Consider the following 16,900-nt stretch of genomic DNA (forward strand, 5'->3'; position numbering starts at 1 on the left):
GTAACAAACATACAAATATGCATACATACACATACATATATATATATATATATATTATATATATATATATAATATATATATATATATATATATATTAGAAAAGATCCATATATATATATATATATATATATACACACACATATGTACACGCATACATACATACGTACATGCATGCATACATGCATGCATGCATACATACATACATACATACATACATACATACATACATACATACATACATACATACATACATACATACATACATACATACTTTCATAAATGCATGCCAATATACATATACAAATTTATTCATACGCACTTAAAAACATGAATGTTACATACAAGCACACGGTGATCTAATATTGCGCTCTTCGAAATGCATGCATAATAATCAAGAAGTATACTCACCTACTTGAAAACTTGAGGCTCTATAATCAAATAGCTGAACAATGTTTTCAGTCTGGCACCACCTTACTTTGGTCCGTCCCACAAAATTAAGCATTGCCCATGTAATGTCAGGGCGTGTTCACGAAGTGTTAGATATGTATAAAAGGAAACTGTTTGTATCAAGGATTCACAGGACAGCAAAGAGACTTATCAGTCAACGAAATATCAGCATAAACTGCAATTTGAAAATATTCCCATCGGTTCAAAAGAATTTAACACCAAACTTGGCGCACACAATTTTAAGTTTGCATTTTGGTACGGACAAGCTGTCACCAACTGTGATAAAACAAGCATCCGCAACTCTTTGGACAGAGCTGCTAGTAAGTTATTCTTTTTCTCTACATACGTATTTTTCAAGTTCTTCCTTGTTATTTTAATCTTAAAATTGTGCCTGAAATATTTTTGTACGCGTCAGATTGAATTTCAAATTTTGTAAGTAAATATTCGAAGTTTAAAATACATTAATTAAATTTTAGAAAAATGTTGAGTTGCGCTTCCAGTTTGTTCTCTTCAGAAAGAAACTACACGAAAGATGAACAAGACGCATTCTGTATTTGCCAGTGTAAGCTAGAACACTAAATTTGGTTGATAAAGTATTTTTAATCATCAGTTACTTTGAAAGAAGTTACGATTTTTTAATTTAAAATTTCCATTTCTTTAGGTCTGGCATAAAAACAAACTATTTAATGGATAAAAAATTTTAAACCTGGTTGGTTTTCTTTTATTTCAACTGAATTTGTTCTTAAAGATGTTAAGGTTTTATCCTTCTTCCAATTCGGAATATCTATAATATAATAATAATAATAATATATATAAGTATAAGAGTATAAGGAAAATATTTCGGTTTCCCAGCTTTAAACGTATTAACTATTGGAGTATAGTTTTTATCGGTCATTCCGATTCTTGGTTGAAGTTGTTTTTACTTCATTTTTACTAATAATTATTTTTTGGAAAGATACAGCAACATTTCCTTTCTTCTCTCAAATAACCGTACGCCTGGTCAAAAGTAATAGGTAGTTTGAACATATTTATAATCTTAAATTTCCTCCTAATATTACAATCCCCTTGCAAAGTCGTTAGACAAAAGGACTATCAATATTTAGTCAGTTTTTTCTGTCCTGAATACAAATCCGGCTGTGATTAATTTTGCCTTTCATCATTCTGGTCATGACAAAACAAAGTACCATCAAGAACTGGAGTCGATCTAATCAACTATAACTTCATTAAATTAGTGGACTTGTGCCGTTGCTATATATCGGTACTATCTTTTCAAAGTTAAACATGGTCAACTGTTGTAAGTTCTCCTGCTTTGCAGTCTTAAAATAGTTGATTCATGTTTCTATTGTGTAATAGCGGTTAATGGCAGAGGGGAATATCAACTTTCACTTTCTTTTCCACCAATTTTTATTTCTTTTTAATCAAATACGATATTTTGGTTTGTTATTGTTATTATTGTTAAAGCAGGACTCGGCAGAACCTTTAGCACACCAGATAAAATGCTTAGTGGCATTTAGTCCATCTTTAACGTTCTGAGTTCAAATTCTGCCGAGGTGGACTATACCTTTCATCTTTTCAGAGTCAATAAAATAAGTACCAGTTGAGTACTGTAATCGATGTAATCGACTGCCCCTCCCCTCAAAATTGCTGGCTTTGTGCCATAATTATAGTTTGATGTTGTTATTAAAAATATATTCTCACTCAAATACTGGAACGATTCAATCGACTAACCCTCTCCTCCAAAATTTAGGTCGTTTGCCTGTGTAAGAATTTATTATTATTATTACTACTACTACTACTACTACTACTACTACTACAACTACTATCATTATAAGGCGACCTGGTAGAATCGTTAGCACACCGGATGAAATGATTAGCGGTATTTCGTCCGTCTTCAAGTTCTGAGTTCAAATCCCGCCAAGGTCGACTTTGCCTTTCATCCTTTCGGGGGTCGATAAATTAAGTAGCAATGAAACACTGGTGTCGATGTGATCCACTCACCCCTCCCCCAAAATGGCTGCCCTTATGGCAAATTTTGAAACCATTATTATTATTATTATTTTAAAATAAAATATGGTCCGTTATCTTCTGCTGAACCGGGGTCATCCCTTGACCCTAGGGTCACAGCAAGTCCTCATCTCATGGGGAGTTCACGGCGTAAAATGTGTGCGGAACCTAGCAACACTATTTTCTGAAGTTCTCCCATGTTAACACTGCAAGGGAGTTTGTTGAGCTGCTTATCAAGGCCCTTTTTAATAAGCCCTAATTCTCCAATCACCACTGGTGCTGTGCTGCTTTTCATTCCCCACATCTTGGTCATTTCTATTTCTAGGTCTTTGTACTTAAATAACTTCTCAACTTCTTTAATAGACACATTTCTCTCTGATGGGACTGTCACATCTGTCATTAAGCATTTCTTATTCTTCAAATCTTTGATGTCCGGCCTGTTTTATTATAATAATAATAATATTATTATTATTATTATTATTATTATTATTATTAGAGGCAACGGAGTAAAGACCACAGTGTCAGATTAATTCACTTACAAGTGTTTAGTTACGTTTCGAAAATCCTCTCTGCTACATCTACTGTTCGAAACATCGTCCCTTGTCCTTTGTTGGACGTGAGTTTTGCCCGATTGTTGTCACTTGCTCCACCTTCTTGATCAGAATTTGTCAAGATCGTCTCGGCATCGGATCCGTAGATGACCACAGCTTCGTTTGTAGCTTCTGGAGTCCAGCTAGTTAATCTCGATGTTCACCTATTATTTGTCATTCTCGTCAAGTGACCTGCTCGGATTCATTTTAATTTATATTTCTGAGAATGCCACGGATATCTGTCTGTATCCATTGAACTGTTCTCCTGTCTTTGTATTTGAATGACGAGCATAATTCTTTCGTAAACTCGTTGCATTATTCCTAATTTGCGACATTTTTATTTTCTTTTATGTCTCAGAACCGTATGTCAAAGTTGGTAGTATGCATTCGTTATATATTTATCTTTTCAGAACCATAATCATATTAGAATTGAAGATGGAACTAGCTCAATCAAAAGACTGCCATCCTCTGTATGATTCAGTGTATGATTTCCTATTTCTTGGAAAGAATTGCTGATATATATTAACCCGAGTAGATGTAATAATCAACAGGTCGGATGGTCCATTTTTCAACTTTTATATCGGATTCTTCATGTAGCTCTTTCTGTTTACCATTACTTGGATTTTCTTCCGCTCATGTGGAGTCCCATCGATTTGCTTGAGTTCGTTGAACATTTCATGCAATTTGTCAATAGTTGTATAGAATGCTAAGGCCAGATGTCAAAAATTCGAAAAGTTCAGCTTTTTTTTATATATAAAACTTTGTTTTTGTTATTTAGATCTAGAGCAGTCCTGAAGAAGCATAAATATCAAAAGTGCTCCGATATTAATTATCTTGTCCTTTCCTTTGTTTTCTAGTGTATCAATTTTTTATAATCAGTACGGTATAATTCTAGGGACTATGCCTACTGTCTTACAAATTTGTATTTTTGCATATGTTGAAAATATTTACTTTAATTATATGAGGACAGAGTGTATTATCATCTCCTGTGTGTCATTCTTTTTTCTTTTTGTTTTCTTTTTCACTTCAGACCTTGTAGAGGATGAGGTCCTCTATACCAATATTTTCCACGATCTGCTGCTATTTCCTGTTTCTGCATGGATGCCACAGTGAACATGTTCTTAGTAGGAATGCACGTGAGCTACCAGGCGGAACCGAACATGATTATTCACCAGGGAAGAGAGCTGCGAAAACAGATAACATTGTCCAACCGACTTCACCGAGTGCTATCCCGTCCAGTACAACTAAATGTCCCAATCTAGACTCGAACGATCTCGCAAACAACGGCCATAGAGTTATGAAAAGGAACAACATGCAGCGATCTAGTTTTGAGGCTGTACATGAAAAACGTAGAGTTGTCAGAAGAACTGCAAATAGCTGTGTTGTTGCCCAAAGATCGCGCCATGAGTTATCTACCAGACGTACCGACAACAATGGGAGAAACACAATGCGCACCTCAACGTCTAGAACATTCAGCCGAGAAAATATTAGAAACAATAGAATGAGTAACCGAAGACAAAACTCCAGGGCATCTTTAGAAACACGACGTTCCGCAGCTGAAAATGTGCAGAAACTGTCTTCAAGAAGGAGTATTGATTCTAGTAGGACATTGCAAGAGAACACAAGACAACAAACCATTAACACCCGACGAAACTCACTAACACGCGATGTTTCTAGAACAAGAAGATCAAGAGATGTTGACAGCATCAGTAGAACTCAAGAAATCCGCAAAGAAATCTCAAATACAAGACAACAAACAGATAACATTCGCCGAAATTCACTGACACGTGACCGTTCTGTAGTTCCCAGTACACGAAGATCTAGAGATGTTGATAGCAGCCAGAAAATACGAGAAGTTCGTAATGTGGTATCAGATACGAGACGACATGCAGACGACACTCGCCGAAATTCACTGACACGTGACCGTTCTGTAGTTCCCAGCACACGAAGATCTAGAGATGTTGATAGCAGCCAGAAAATACGAGAAGTTCGTAATGTGGTATCAGATACGAGACGACATGCAGACGACACTCGCCGAAATTCACTGACAGTAAGTTCGAGAAGACAAAGATCCAGATCTGTAGACGCTAGAAGGAGAATACAGGATACTGGCAAAGAGAACTCAGATATAATACGAAAGCCTGATAATACGCGCAGAAATTCTCTTACACGCGAATCTTCAAGGGATTCTAGAATTCAAAGATCGAGATCTGTTGATACTACCAGAATGAGAACACAGGAAATTCGTAAAGAAGTATCGAATGCGAGACGGCAAACCGATAACACGCGTAGAAATACTCTCAGGCGTGACTCTTCGGTAGTTTCTAGAACTGAACGTTCCAGATCTGTTGACGCTACAAGAAGAATGCGCGAAGTTAAGAGAGAAGTATCAAAAACAAGACAAGAAATAGATAGCACTCGCCGAAATATTCTTACTCGTGATACTCCAGACGCTTTTAGAAATCAAAGGTCCAGATCTCTTGGTTTCAACAGGAGGACACAAGATATTCGTAAAGAGATACCAAATACCAGAAGACAAGCAAACGACGTTTACCGAGTTTCCCAGACCCGCGACACTTCAGCTGTTTCCAGAACACGAAGGTCAAGCTCGGTTGTGTCCAGTCGGAGAATTCAAGATGTTCGCAAAGACACAGACACAAAACAACAAGGAGATAATTCACGCAGAAACTCACTAGTTGATTCTAGAACTCAAAGGTCAAGGTCGGTTGATTCTGTCAGAAGAATGCGGGAATTAAGTAAAGAACTTTCGAATACAAGACGACAAACATACGACACTCGCCGAAATTCATTAACACGTGAGTCCTTGGTAGTCTCTAGAACTCGAAGAGCTAGAAGTACTGATTCCAGTCGGACAACACAGGACATTCGCAATGAAATATCGAACACTAGACGGCAAACAGACAACAGGCGCCGAAATTCACTGATGCGTGATCCTTCGGTAGATTCCAGAAAACGAAGATCTAGGGATACTGAAGTTAGCAGAAGAAGACGAGAGATTAGTCAAGAAATATTAAATACAAGACGACAAATAGACGAAACCAGACGAAATTCACTTACTCGTGGCGCTCGATTAGTTTCTAGAACTGAAATGTCCAGATCTGTTGATTCTAGCAGAAGATCGAGGGAAATCGTTAATGAAATGTCAAGAACAAGACGACAGACAGACAACATTCGCAGAAACACTCTTACACGTGACAACTCAGACGTTTCAAGATCTCGAAGATCCCGATCCCTTGATTCCAGCATAGTACAAAATGTTCGCACAGGGATATCAAATACGAGACGACAAATGGACAACAGTAGAAGACTTGCTGTAACACAAGATACTTCAGTAGCTGCTAGAGTTCAAAGGTCCAGATCTGTTGATTCCAACCGAAGAATACAGGACACTCGCAGAGTGATGGCAAGTACAAGGCGAGATGTAGATAACACTCGTAGGGATTCTCTTTCAAGTGACTCTTCGCTCGTCCGCAGCGTTAGGAAGTTCAGATCCGCAATATCGGAAACGCGCGATGGATCTTCCAATACAAGGCGTGTAATAGATTCCAGACAACGAAACTTGGCTGTTCGTGATAAAAAAGAATATATGTTTCGTTCAAGTGATTCTGAAAGAATGAGGCACAGTAATCGCCGGAATGTGCACACTCGCGAGTCTCGAAACGATAATGAAAACTGGAGATCCACTCCAATTAATTCCCAAAGAAGATTAAGTCAAGCAAGAGTAACTGGAAACGTTCGCGAGGAAATGAGCAATACAAGGCGACGCGTAGACAGTGGCCGTCGAAATGTCTTACTTCAGGAATCTGGAGATGTTTCTAGAAACAAAATGTCCAGATCTGTTGATTTCAACAGAAAATCATGGCAAGAAAGGACAAAGTTTGAGGCTCGATACGTTAAATCAAATACCAGACGACAGGTAGATGATATGCATCAACCTTCCGTGGTAAGTGGAAAATCCAGGTCCATTGAATCTAACAGAAGGCAAGTTCGTACGGAAATATCTAATAGACGTCAAATAGACAACACACGCCGAAACAGTGCGGTTTATGAATCTCGTGGTGTTTACAGAAGACAGGCATCTAGATCCGCTGATTCTAACGTCATGTTACATCACACAAGAAGGATGCGAGATGTTCGTGAAGATACTGGCAATACCATGCGTGAGATGCGACGTACCATTCGAGATAATTTGTCTTATGACCTCCCAAAAACTTATAGGAACCAAAGAGCTATATACAGGACACGTCAACAAATTCGCGAGAAAATATCAGACACACGTCGTCAAATTCATAATATTCGTCAAAATGCTAGAAGTGCTCCTCAATTCCAGCGATCAAGATTGAGTAATTTTAACAGTTTCCGAATTGCAAGAACTGTTAGTAACCGGGAAGATAAAATATTTGGAAACTCGAAACAATTTTTAGTTTCTTCCCATCAAAACTTTCAGTTTGATATATCTTTCTTCCCGTCAAGAAACTTTGGAGCTATTGTTGTTATAAATCTAGAAAACAAACCATCATTTACAACACAAGCTTCAAACAATTCTCTATCTAACTTGTTGCCTTCATTAACACCACTGAACCAAGAGGCTGAACGGAGCACTGCGATATCACTAAGAGTTCCAGTTGACCTGGAAATGACAGATAACGAATATTCTCGGCTGACGTTGCCATCATCTTTCGTCCTGTCTAGTGATAGTACAACACAGAAATATATAGGAGATAATGGCATTAATGAGGATTCAACTTTATTAATGAAAAACATTGTTGCATCACCACTAAACAATGTAAAGCAATCTAAACTGGAAACAAGTACAAGGTTTGTAAACTTGAATCTTATTTCTCTTATTGAATAAATTATTCAAATACGCCATCTGCATGAAAATATCAGTCGAGTTAGTTTTAATATATTTAATGCAGGGAGCATTAAAAATGCTAACAAGAAATAATAATGCGGTGAAGAATAAACCATATTAGTTAGTGACTAATACTGTTTTCGTGTTTTCGGCAAATGTGTGGGACAACTCCGGTCATATTTCTATATTATTCTGATCCCATCAATGAAATATTCTTGCCGAAGTATTGGTGGAAGAACCATTCGGTACATTTACTGACGCGTGGCTGTAAGGTAAGACGTTTACTGCTCAACCACATGGTTCTAGGTTCAGTTTTCAGTCCCACTGTGTAGCACCTTCGGCAAATGTCTTCAACTTTAGACCTGCGTCGACCAAAACCATGAGTGGATTTGGTGGACGGAAACTAAAAGAAGTCTGCCGTGTGTGTATGTCCACCACCTCTTGACAATAGGTGTTAGTTTCTTTATGTCCCCCGTAACTTAGAGGTTCGGCAAAAACAGATCGATCGAATAAGTACAAGACTTTAAAAAAAATAATCGGTCGATTCATTCGACTAAAAAGACAAATCTTCGAGCCGATGCCCACAGGCTGCACAGTCAAATGAATGAAACATGGAAAAGATTGGTATAAGAAAAAAGAATTGTTTAGAGAAAAAAGAATTATTCGTCTTTTTTCAACAGAAAGGATTACTTTCATTGTTGCAAGATGTACGGGAGACAACTTCAAATAATAATGGTTTCAATTTTTGATACAAAGCCAGAAATTTCGGGGAAAGGGCCACGTCGATTAGACTCGCTGAGCGATATTGTTTTTCCCTCAGGTCATAGATCCTCGCATCAAATATGTCAACTAACCTAACTCTAGATCACTTCGTTGTTTTATATTACTTATGCTAAATATATATCTTGCCATTTCATCGCTTTTTGCTGTTGTTAACATCATTTTTTTTTTCGTTTCTTTCCTTTTTATACTTCCTTTAATATAAAGACATGAATTTGAGACATGCGATTTTTAAAGAACCTAGTTTATGAGTGAAATTTAGACAATCTTTTATTATAAACTCACAAGAAAATGCAAACAGGAACCAGAGTAACAGAATTTAATATAAACAGAGTATCGTTAACTTTTCTAAAGAGATAAAGCAATTATGTTTTTAAATATGTATATATATATTTTTAATGGTATTTAATATGTAATTATATAAGATATATTTTAACAAGGATATGTGGCAGATCATTCTTTTGGCTGTAGTGACTACTGATGTGATACGAAGCATCGCCAGAAACTATAGCACTCCAATAAACAATCTTGTTAGTGATAGGTTTAAACGTTTTAGGTGAAGATTACCTTATGAGCCTTCATATAAAATGAAACATTCGATATAAAAAGATATTAACTGGTAATGGTTCGTGTTGGCTCCGTCGCCCTGTTTAACGCCACCACATAGCACCTTGGGCATTGTGGAGTAAGTACATTGTTCAAAACATTCGAGCCAGGTCTCCGGTCTAACCATATTTTCATTCCGTTCTCCTTCCAGTCAGTCTCGGATGCGTTGTAAAGGATCACGAACATTCCTTTCCTCATGACTATATATATATATATATATTTTTAATAGTAATGCAACTAAGTTCAGAGGAATGAATGTTGTGAGTGAAGACGATAAGTTTAATGCAGAACCCTTCATCGGAGACAGATGAAATAGCAATCTCGTTATCCTACAATATTTATAACCACTTCACCTGTCTCTCAGACCAAAATTCTGCTCCAAACGTAGGGAAAAAAATCTTCACACTATTTGAACTCCTTAAATTTATAAGAACCAACTTAGTTATATTATTATTATTATTTACTATTTTATCAAGTTAACTCCACTCTGATTTAATCTCAGAAATAGCATCACATTAATAATGTAAAAAGTTGTTTCATTTTCACCATGGCAGACAAGCCAAATAAAAACAAGTCAACAAAGGAGCCTCTTCATGGTTGTTCGATGCGCTAGAAATAGCAGTCTAATCTTCTGAAATCAAACTTTTTTTCTTTCCAAAAGCAATGAGATAACACATTAAATAATGTAGTCTTCATTATGTCCTTTAAAAAAATGGATCTCAAAAAGAAGAATCATGAGTTAAAAGAAGTTCTTTGATGGTAGATTTGATAGACACTGACTTGAAAGTTAACACTAATGAGAAAAATAGACAAAAAAGGAAATATTTTCGACAATTTATACAAAACTTTACAAGGATATCATTAACTATATACAGTAAGGAAATGGAATAGTTTTTAACCAGTTTACCTTACCTTACAGCCAAGTAAGCATTGCACATTCTGATCCATACTTTCAGTACTTTGCTTCTACAAAGTGATAGAAAATTTAAATCTTCTATATAAAAACTTAAGGTGGCTTCATATTTACCAGTTCTGGAAGTTCTTTTTCCCTAAGATTGTCGCTTTATGCAATAGTAACAGAATAACAAGAATAATCGAATCAAGTCAAACCAAATCAAAATAGATGAACATCAATGGAATTTGTATCCTTGTGGTACGAGTGCCGGTGGCACATAAGAAAACAATCCGAACGGGACCGTAGCCAGTACCGCATCGACTGGCCTCCGTGCTGTGGGTACGTAACAAACACCGTCCGAGCGTGGCCGTCTGCCAGCCTCGTCTGGCACCTGTGTCGGTGGCACATAAAAACACCATCCGAGCGTGGCCGTCTGCCAGCCTCGTCTGGCACCTGTGTCGGTGGCACATAAAAACACCATCCGAGCGTGGCCGTTCGCCAGCCTCGTCTGGCACCTGTGTCGGTGGCACATAAAATCACCCACTACACACTCGGAGTGGTTGGCGTTAGGAAGGGCATCCAGCTGTAGAAACACTGCCAGATCTGACTGGCCTGGTGCAGCCTTCGGGCTCCCCAGACCCCAGTTGAACCGTCCAACCCATGCTAGCATGGAAAGCGGACGTTAAACGATGATGATGATGATGATGATGACAATATACAAATAAGAAGAAAATTAGAATAGCATTTTTTTTTAACTATTCCAAAAATATTTTAACAGTCTTTTTTCACTATGTCTATTGCAATCCCCCCTCCATTTCCTTCATGTAGAATTCCCGACAATGCTTCAAGAAATAAAAATAAAAACAACCATTTTATTTTTGCCAATTTGCAAGGTTAACAATATTATATCTACATGTCTGTTATTCACAAAAGTTTGGCAACTACTATATAAAGATTAGTCAAATTATAAAATATGCTCTTATTTTTAGGTTGATCATTAGTATCCCATCACAGAGATTATAACTAGTATTTCTAAGCATGACATTAAAAATTTATGTTATATATAAGACTTCAAATCATATTAAAAATGAATTATGTTTTATTTTCAGTGAAATCCTTTCAAAAGCTGAAGCTGATACCAACCTATTTGACACACCCAGTATCTCAACTCTACAGGTAAGTACTGTTAGTTTCTTACTAAGACCAAAAGAGCCAATTTTCTAAAAATTGGACAGTCAACTGTGTTAACACCCATATATTACTGTTGTTTATGATTTTATTAATATATTATTAATTAGCTGTATAAATAATGAAGTTGCCCTGGTGAGATCTGAATTTGAAACTAGAAAGGTGAAACTAAATATTATAATGGATTTGGATTGGTACTGTATTGTTTCAGCTACCTCATGAAATACTGATATTTTTATATACTGTTTCACAGACATATATCTGTATCCTGGCACAACTCCCTGTCCAAAACAATCCTTCAGGGCACAGTTGAGGGAGGGTGAAAGAGAGATAGACAGAAAAATTCCTGGCCTGACAACATCAAGGATTGGACAGGACACATCACTGCAACTCTGCTATGCATGATAGAACAGAGATTAATGGTAACAGCTGACTGAAAAAGCATTCAGAGTGGCATCCCAATGACTGGCTGCACCAGTTAAAGGAACTTGATGACTTCATATTTGAATGGGGTGGATAATATTTTTGTTGAAGTAATTAATTTAACAGTTGGAAGTCCCTCTTTCTGGTAATCATTCAACTTTGAAATAAGAAAGGAATCTGTTTTGGATTTCACTTATGCACACAATAGCAAGCAAAGTTAGGTGCCTGACTAAATGGCACAACATAATGTTAGTAGTCCAATATGAATTCATAACCTTCTGGTGAATAATCCAGCAACTTAAACTTACAGTCATTGTGCATCATGTTTACATTCAATACACAAAAAGTGAGTTCTTGTGCAATTATTCTTTAACTCTAGCTCAGCTCTGATCCAGCACACCTATGAACAAAGATGTTTCAGCTATGATCATTTCATCATTTATATAGAATTAATGTTAAAGAAAGAATGTCTAGGAGAGCAGTAACTCAGGACAGAATAGAGGAGACTATATTCCTGTCATAGAGAGCCTCTCTAGTGCTAATAACACAATAAAATGCATCCAGTCCATGTTGTAATCACCATGGTTGGTGATAGAAGGGTAAAATCCTATATAGAAATGCATATGTTTGTGTGTATGGTTGTGTAAAGATGGAAAATAAATTGATTCAAGATTAATTACAAATATGTCCAACCCATGCCAGCATGAAAAGCAAACATTAAATTATTATTATTATTATAACATTAATCTTTTATTTCTTCTTCTCTTAAATCAGACTCAAATATCTCCTAAAGCTGCTGAAGAATCTTCAAATGATCAAACTTTCAGAAAGTATTTCTTAGACATCTTGGTAAATATAACAAACAGGTATGTCAACCATTTTAAACATATAACCAAATACTATAGTAGCAGATGTGGACACAGTATAACTGAATAGTTCAGAAGCTTGCTTCTTAATAAAGAGATACTGGGTTCAATCCTACTGTATGACATCTTGGGCAAGTGTCTTTTACTATAGCCATAGGTTGACCCAAGCCTTGAGAGGGATATTGGATGAATGGAAACTGTGTAGAAGCCTATGCTTTGTCACACATGTCTTTCACAATGACTCTGACTGAGGATCATAATAAGAATACATGTTTGGGGAATACTCAGCCACTATATGCTACTTCAATAAGTAGCTTTTCCAGTTGATCAAGCAACTCAGTAGTGGTAATAGGGAAATCTGACGGGTCCATTCACAGTAAAGGTAGCAGAAATGGTAGAGTGTCTGATGTTTCCATTTGGGTTGATTAACCCTTTAGCACTCAAAATTACTCAGTCAAATGTAATACTAATTGATTCACATTGTTTTGAATTAATAATATCATCATGTAGCTTTGAGGTCAGATCTGGCCAGTTTAAGCATACAACAGTTAGAATATTTTGGCCAGACTGGCTGGTTTAAATGCTAATGAGTTAAATAAGTACCAACAATGTTCTGGAATTGATTCAGTCGACTACATTCCTGACAATGTGAGAAATCTATATTTTAATCAGTGTTGTTTATTTTTAATCAGTTAATTAATTAATGAACCAGCGTAGGAATGACCACTGAAGAAGAGTTGGATACAGCAACGTGTGGTTGCGTGGTAAGAAGGCTTGCTTCCCAACCACATGGTTCCAAGTTCAGTCCCACTGCGTATCACCATGGGCAAGTGCCTTTCACTATAGCTTTTGGGCCGATCAAAGCCATGTGAGTGGATTTGGTAGATGGAAATTGAAAGAAGCCTGTCATATATACATATATATGTGTGTGTATATTTGTGTCTGTGTTTGTCCCCTCACACACACACACACACACTTGACAACCATTGTTGGTATATCTATATCCCCCTAACTTAGCAGTTTGGCAAAAAAGACGGATAGAATATGTACCAGGCTTAAAAAAGAAATATAAATAAGTACTGGGGTTGATATATTTGACTAAAAATTCTTCAAGGCAGTGCCCCAGCATGGCCAGTCTAATGGCTGGAACAAGTAAAAAATAGTATATAGAAATATATATGCAGCTTGATGGAGTAGAAACTTTTCTATTATAAAATCAGTGGAAGAAGCAAATGGTAGTGAATTGGCAAAATAAGATCATCAAACAAAATACCTTGGCTTTTTTGTCTGGCCCTTAATATTCAAAATTCAAATTCTACCAAGCTCAACTTTGTCTTTCATCTTACCCAAGTTGATAGAATAACACACCAATATAAATGGATAGACTGGCAGAAATGTTAGAGCTTTACAAGATTTTTTTCTGTCTCTTTATGTTTTAAGTGCTTAAGCAGGTGAAGGGAACTTGTGTATGTGTAGCTGACAAGATGGTGTGTTTTTTTAAAGACTCTCAAAGACATGCATGAGGAAAAAAAAAGCCATGTATTCTCCCATGAAAATCTCATGGCAAATACATAGGACTTGTCAAGGAAGTCAACAAGTGTTGTTTCGTGACCTACAGGCACAGGTATGGGAGAAGAGACAGTAATAATATACAGTAAGAAGATGCCAGGTGGCAAAGAGGGATAAAATATAAGGAAATAAATCAAATATCTGATAGTATTTAGCTATATTACTTTACATTCTGAGTTCAAATCGCCGTGATCTACTTCACCTTTATTCCTTCCACAACAGAACACTTTAATACCTTACTAGTCATGTACATGGGATAGTTAAATCAACAATACTCTTCTCCCAATATGAATTAAATGTGAATTTTAAAAATCCATTGCTTTGTCATTTATTCATTTATTTTATTCAAACAGTTTCAAATGGCGCAAGGAAATGCCTAGAACCATTTTGATCAGTATGTTGGCACTAATAGGAATGAGAAGCAACAAAAATATCAACAAACCACTCAACAGACAATTAACTTCGATTATGCCATCCATCTTCTAAAAGATGTGCTGATTTGTAAATCAAACGAACTGAAGACTTCTAGACCAACTGACAGTGATCCCAAAGGAAATTGAACACTTACTTAATAATCTACCAATCTAGATGAACTGCTTTTTGAAATCAAATACCTAAAATGGCTATATTTATTCTTTAATAAATGCTTTAACTACTTTATAGTGCTAACATCCAACAATGGCGCACCAAAATACCTTGAGAGATACTCTTGCAATATATGTACATGCATGAGTATAACATATAAAAACCGAAAGATAAAGAAAATAAAACCATATATATTTGCTTATATAAAACATATTCACATACTCACACATATAACATGCATAATATAAATGCACATACATGTATGTATATTCATATTTGAAGAAATATATATATATATATATATATGATGTATGTGTTTCTTCACTTATGTATATATGCAGATGCAACATTACACATACAGTACAATGTCATCTATTTATATGATAACTAGAGAATACAAAATACAAACACACATCAAACATACATGCATGCTTTGTTTTCCAAGGTATTAAAGAATACATATATGTATGTGTATATATATATACATATACATATATATATATATATATATATACCAATTAAATCATATTTTCAACATTTTCTTGTTGCTGCATTGTTGTAAGAATTTGTGACTGAGGAAAAAAAATAAAAACATACATTATATATATACATATATATAAGGAAATAAAATAATTATTTGAATAAAAAGTCTTCAGCTTCTTTTTCCATTGTTAATCAGCTTTAAAAATAAATCATCATTGTTTGTTGTCCATTTTCCTTGCTGGCATGGAAAAAATTGTTTCCCATCTCACTATAAGACTTGTTTAGCTCCGAGTCAGCCCTGGTTGAGCAGACTTACAATCAAAGGTGTTCCATCCATTTTTTCTATTTCTATCTCTACATGTAAAGTAACATCTGCATATGATATGAGACTTTGTTTTAAACATGAAGAAAATACATGAAAAAGGTAAATACTACCAATATACTCCAAACAAATTAATGGATAAATGCTACAATAATACTCAAAAAGAGTGAATGTTAAGATATGGGGATGAATATGGTATCCAGTCTGTTAGTAGAGATGGTATCTAGGTTGACAGTTCATACCTAGTTTGCTACTGTGGCACCGGTGAGACAGCTGGTAACACAGCCATTTTGCACTACATCAACTGGTTTCATGAAGAGAACTGGTAACACCTGAGTTGCATGTCCAACAACTACTACCACCGAAAACAACAATGTCAGTTGGTAAAGACTACCAACAGCAACTGGCGTGAAGGTGCAATGGACCAGTGGTTAGGGCAGCAGACTCGCAATTGTAAGAACGCAGTTTTGATTCCCAAACTGGGCTTTGTGAGTGTTTATTGAGCAAAAACACCTAAGCTCCACGAGGCCGAGGGTTGGGGTGAACCCTGCTGTACTCTTTCATCACAACTTTCTCTCACTCTTTCTTCCTATTTCTGCCACAAAGCAGAGGAACCATGGTGTAACCCACTATGGTGTGGTAAACTTTCAGACCCTAGTCTAGATTGCGAATCCTCTGTACCCCAGGATGGTTCAGCTCTCCACCCATTAAAAGCCACCATTTATGGAATGGGGATAACAACGCCCATGCAACCGCCAGTCCATCGCGTGTGGTGAGTGGATCTTCAAGTTGCCACACACATTCTTAGTAGCTTAGAGTAGGCTCGAACTAGAGATTATTCTTTGTGGCTAATAGTGTGAGTCCTGATTGGAAGAAGAAGAAGAAGAAGACAGCAACTGGCTGGCGATGCTTGTTAAATTGACATTTGTTAAGTTCATAAATTGGTTGAAAAAGATAACCCTTTAGCATTTAATGTGGCCCAAATATGCTACCCATTTTATGTTTAAACTGGCCAGATCTGGCCTCTCACACCTTCCCTACAATGTCATTCTAAAAATAAACAATCACATCATAAAATTTCAAAGCTATGAGATAACACATAATTCAAAACAATGTAAATAAATAATATTAAATTTGACAGAGTAATCTGGATACTAAAGGCTTAATGATGTAGGATTGTTTTGGCATCTGAGTAAATGATCCACACGGTACACCAGTTAATTGATCTATAAGGAAAAAAAATGGGATGCAAACTACCTGTTATTT

General features: G+C 36.2%; 1 protein-coding gene across 1 annotated transcript; it reads left to right on the forward strand.

Moving 5' to 3' along the window:
* The first annotated feature begins 569 nt into the window (after positions 1 to 569).
* LOC115209511 (serine/arginine repetitive matrix protein 2-like) lies at positions 570 to 15,433 on the forward strand. Its single transcript, XM_029777938.2, has 5 exons — positions 570 to 767; positions 4,072 to 7,880; positions 11,308 to 11,374; positions 12,584 to 12,675; positions 14,598 to 15,433. The coding sequence occupies exons 2-5, from the start codon at positions 4,084 to 4,086 to the stop codon at positions 14,728 to 14,730; spliced, it is 4,089 nt and encodes a 1,362-aa protein (XP_029633798.1). The 5' UTR covers positions 570 to 767; positions 4,072 to 4,083; the 3' UTR covers positions 14,731 to 15,433.
* Positions 15,434 to 16,900: the final 1,467 nt, after the last annotated feature.

Source organism: Octopus sinensis, linkage group LG3 (genome assembly GCF_006345805.1).
Source record: "Octopus sinensis linkage group LG3, ASM634580v1, whole genome shotgun sequence".
Lineage (NCBI taxonomy): Eukaryota > Metazoa > Mollusca > Cephalopoda > Octopoda > Octopodidae > Octopus > Octopus sinensis.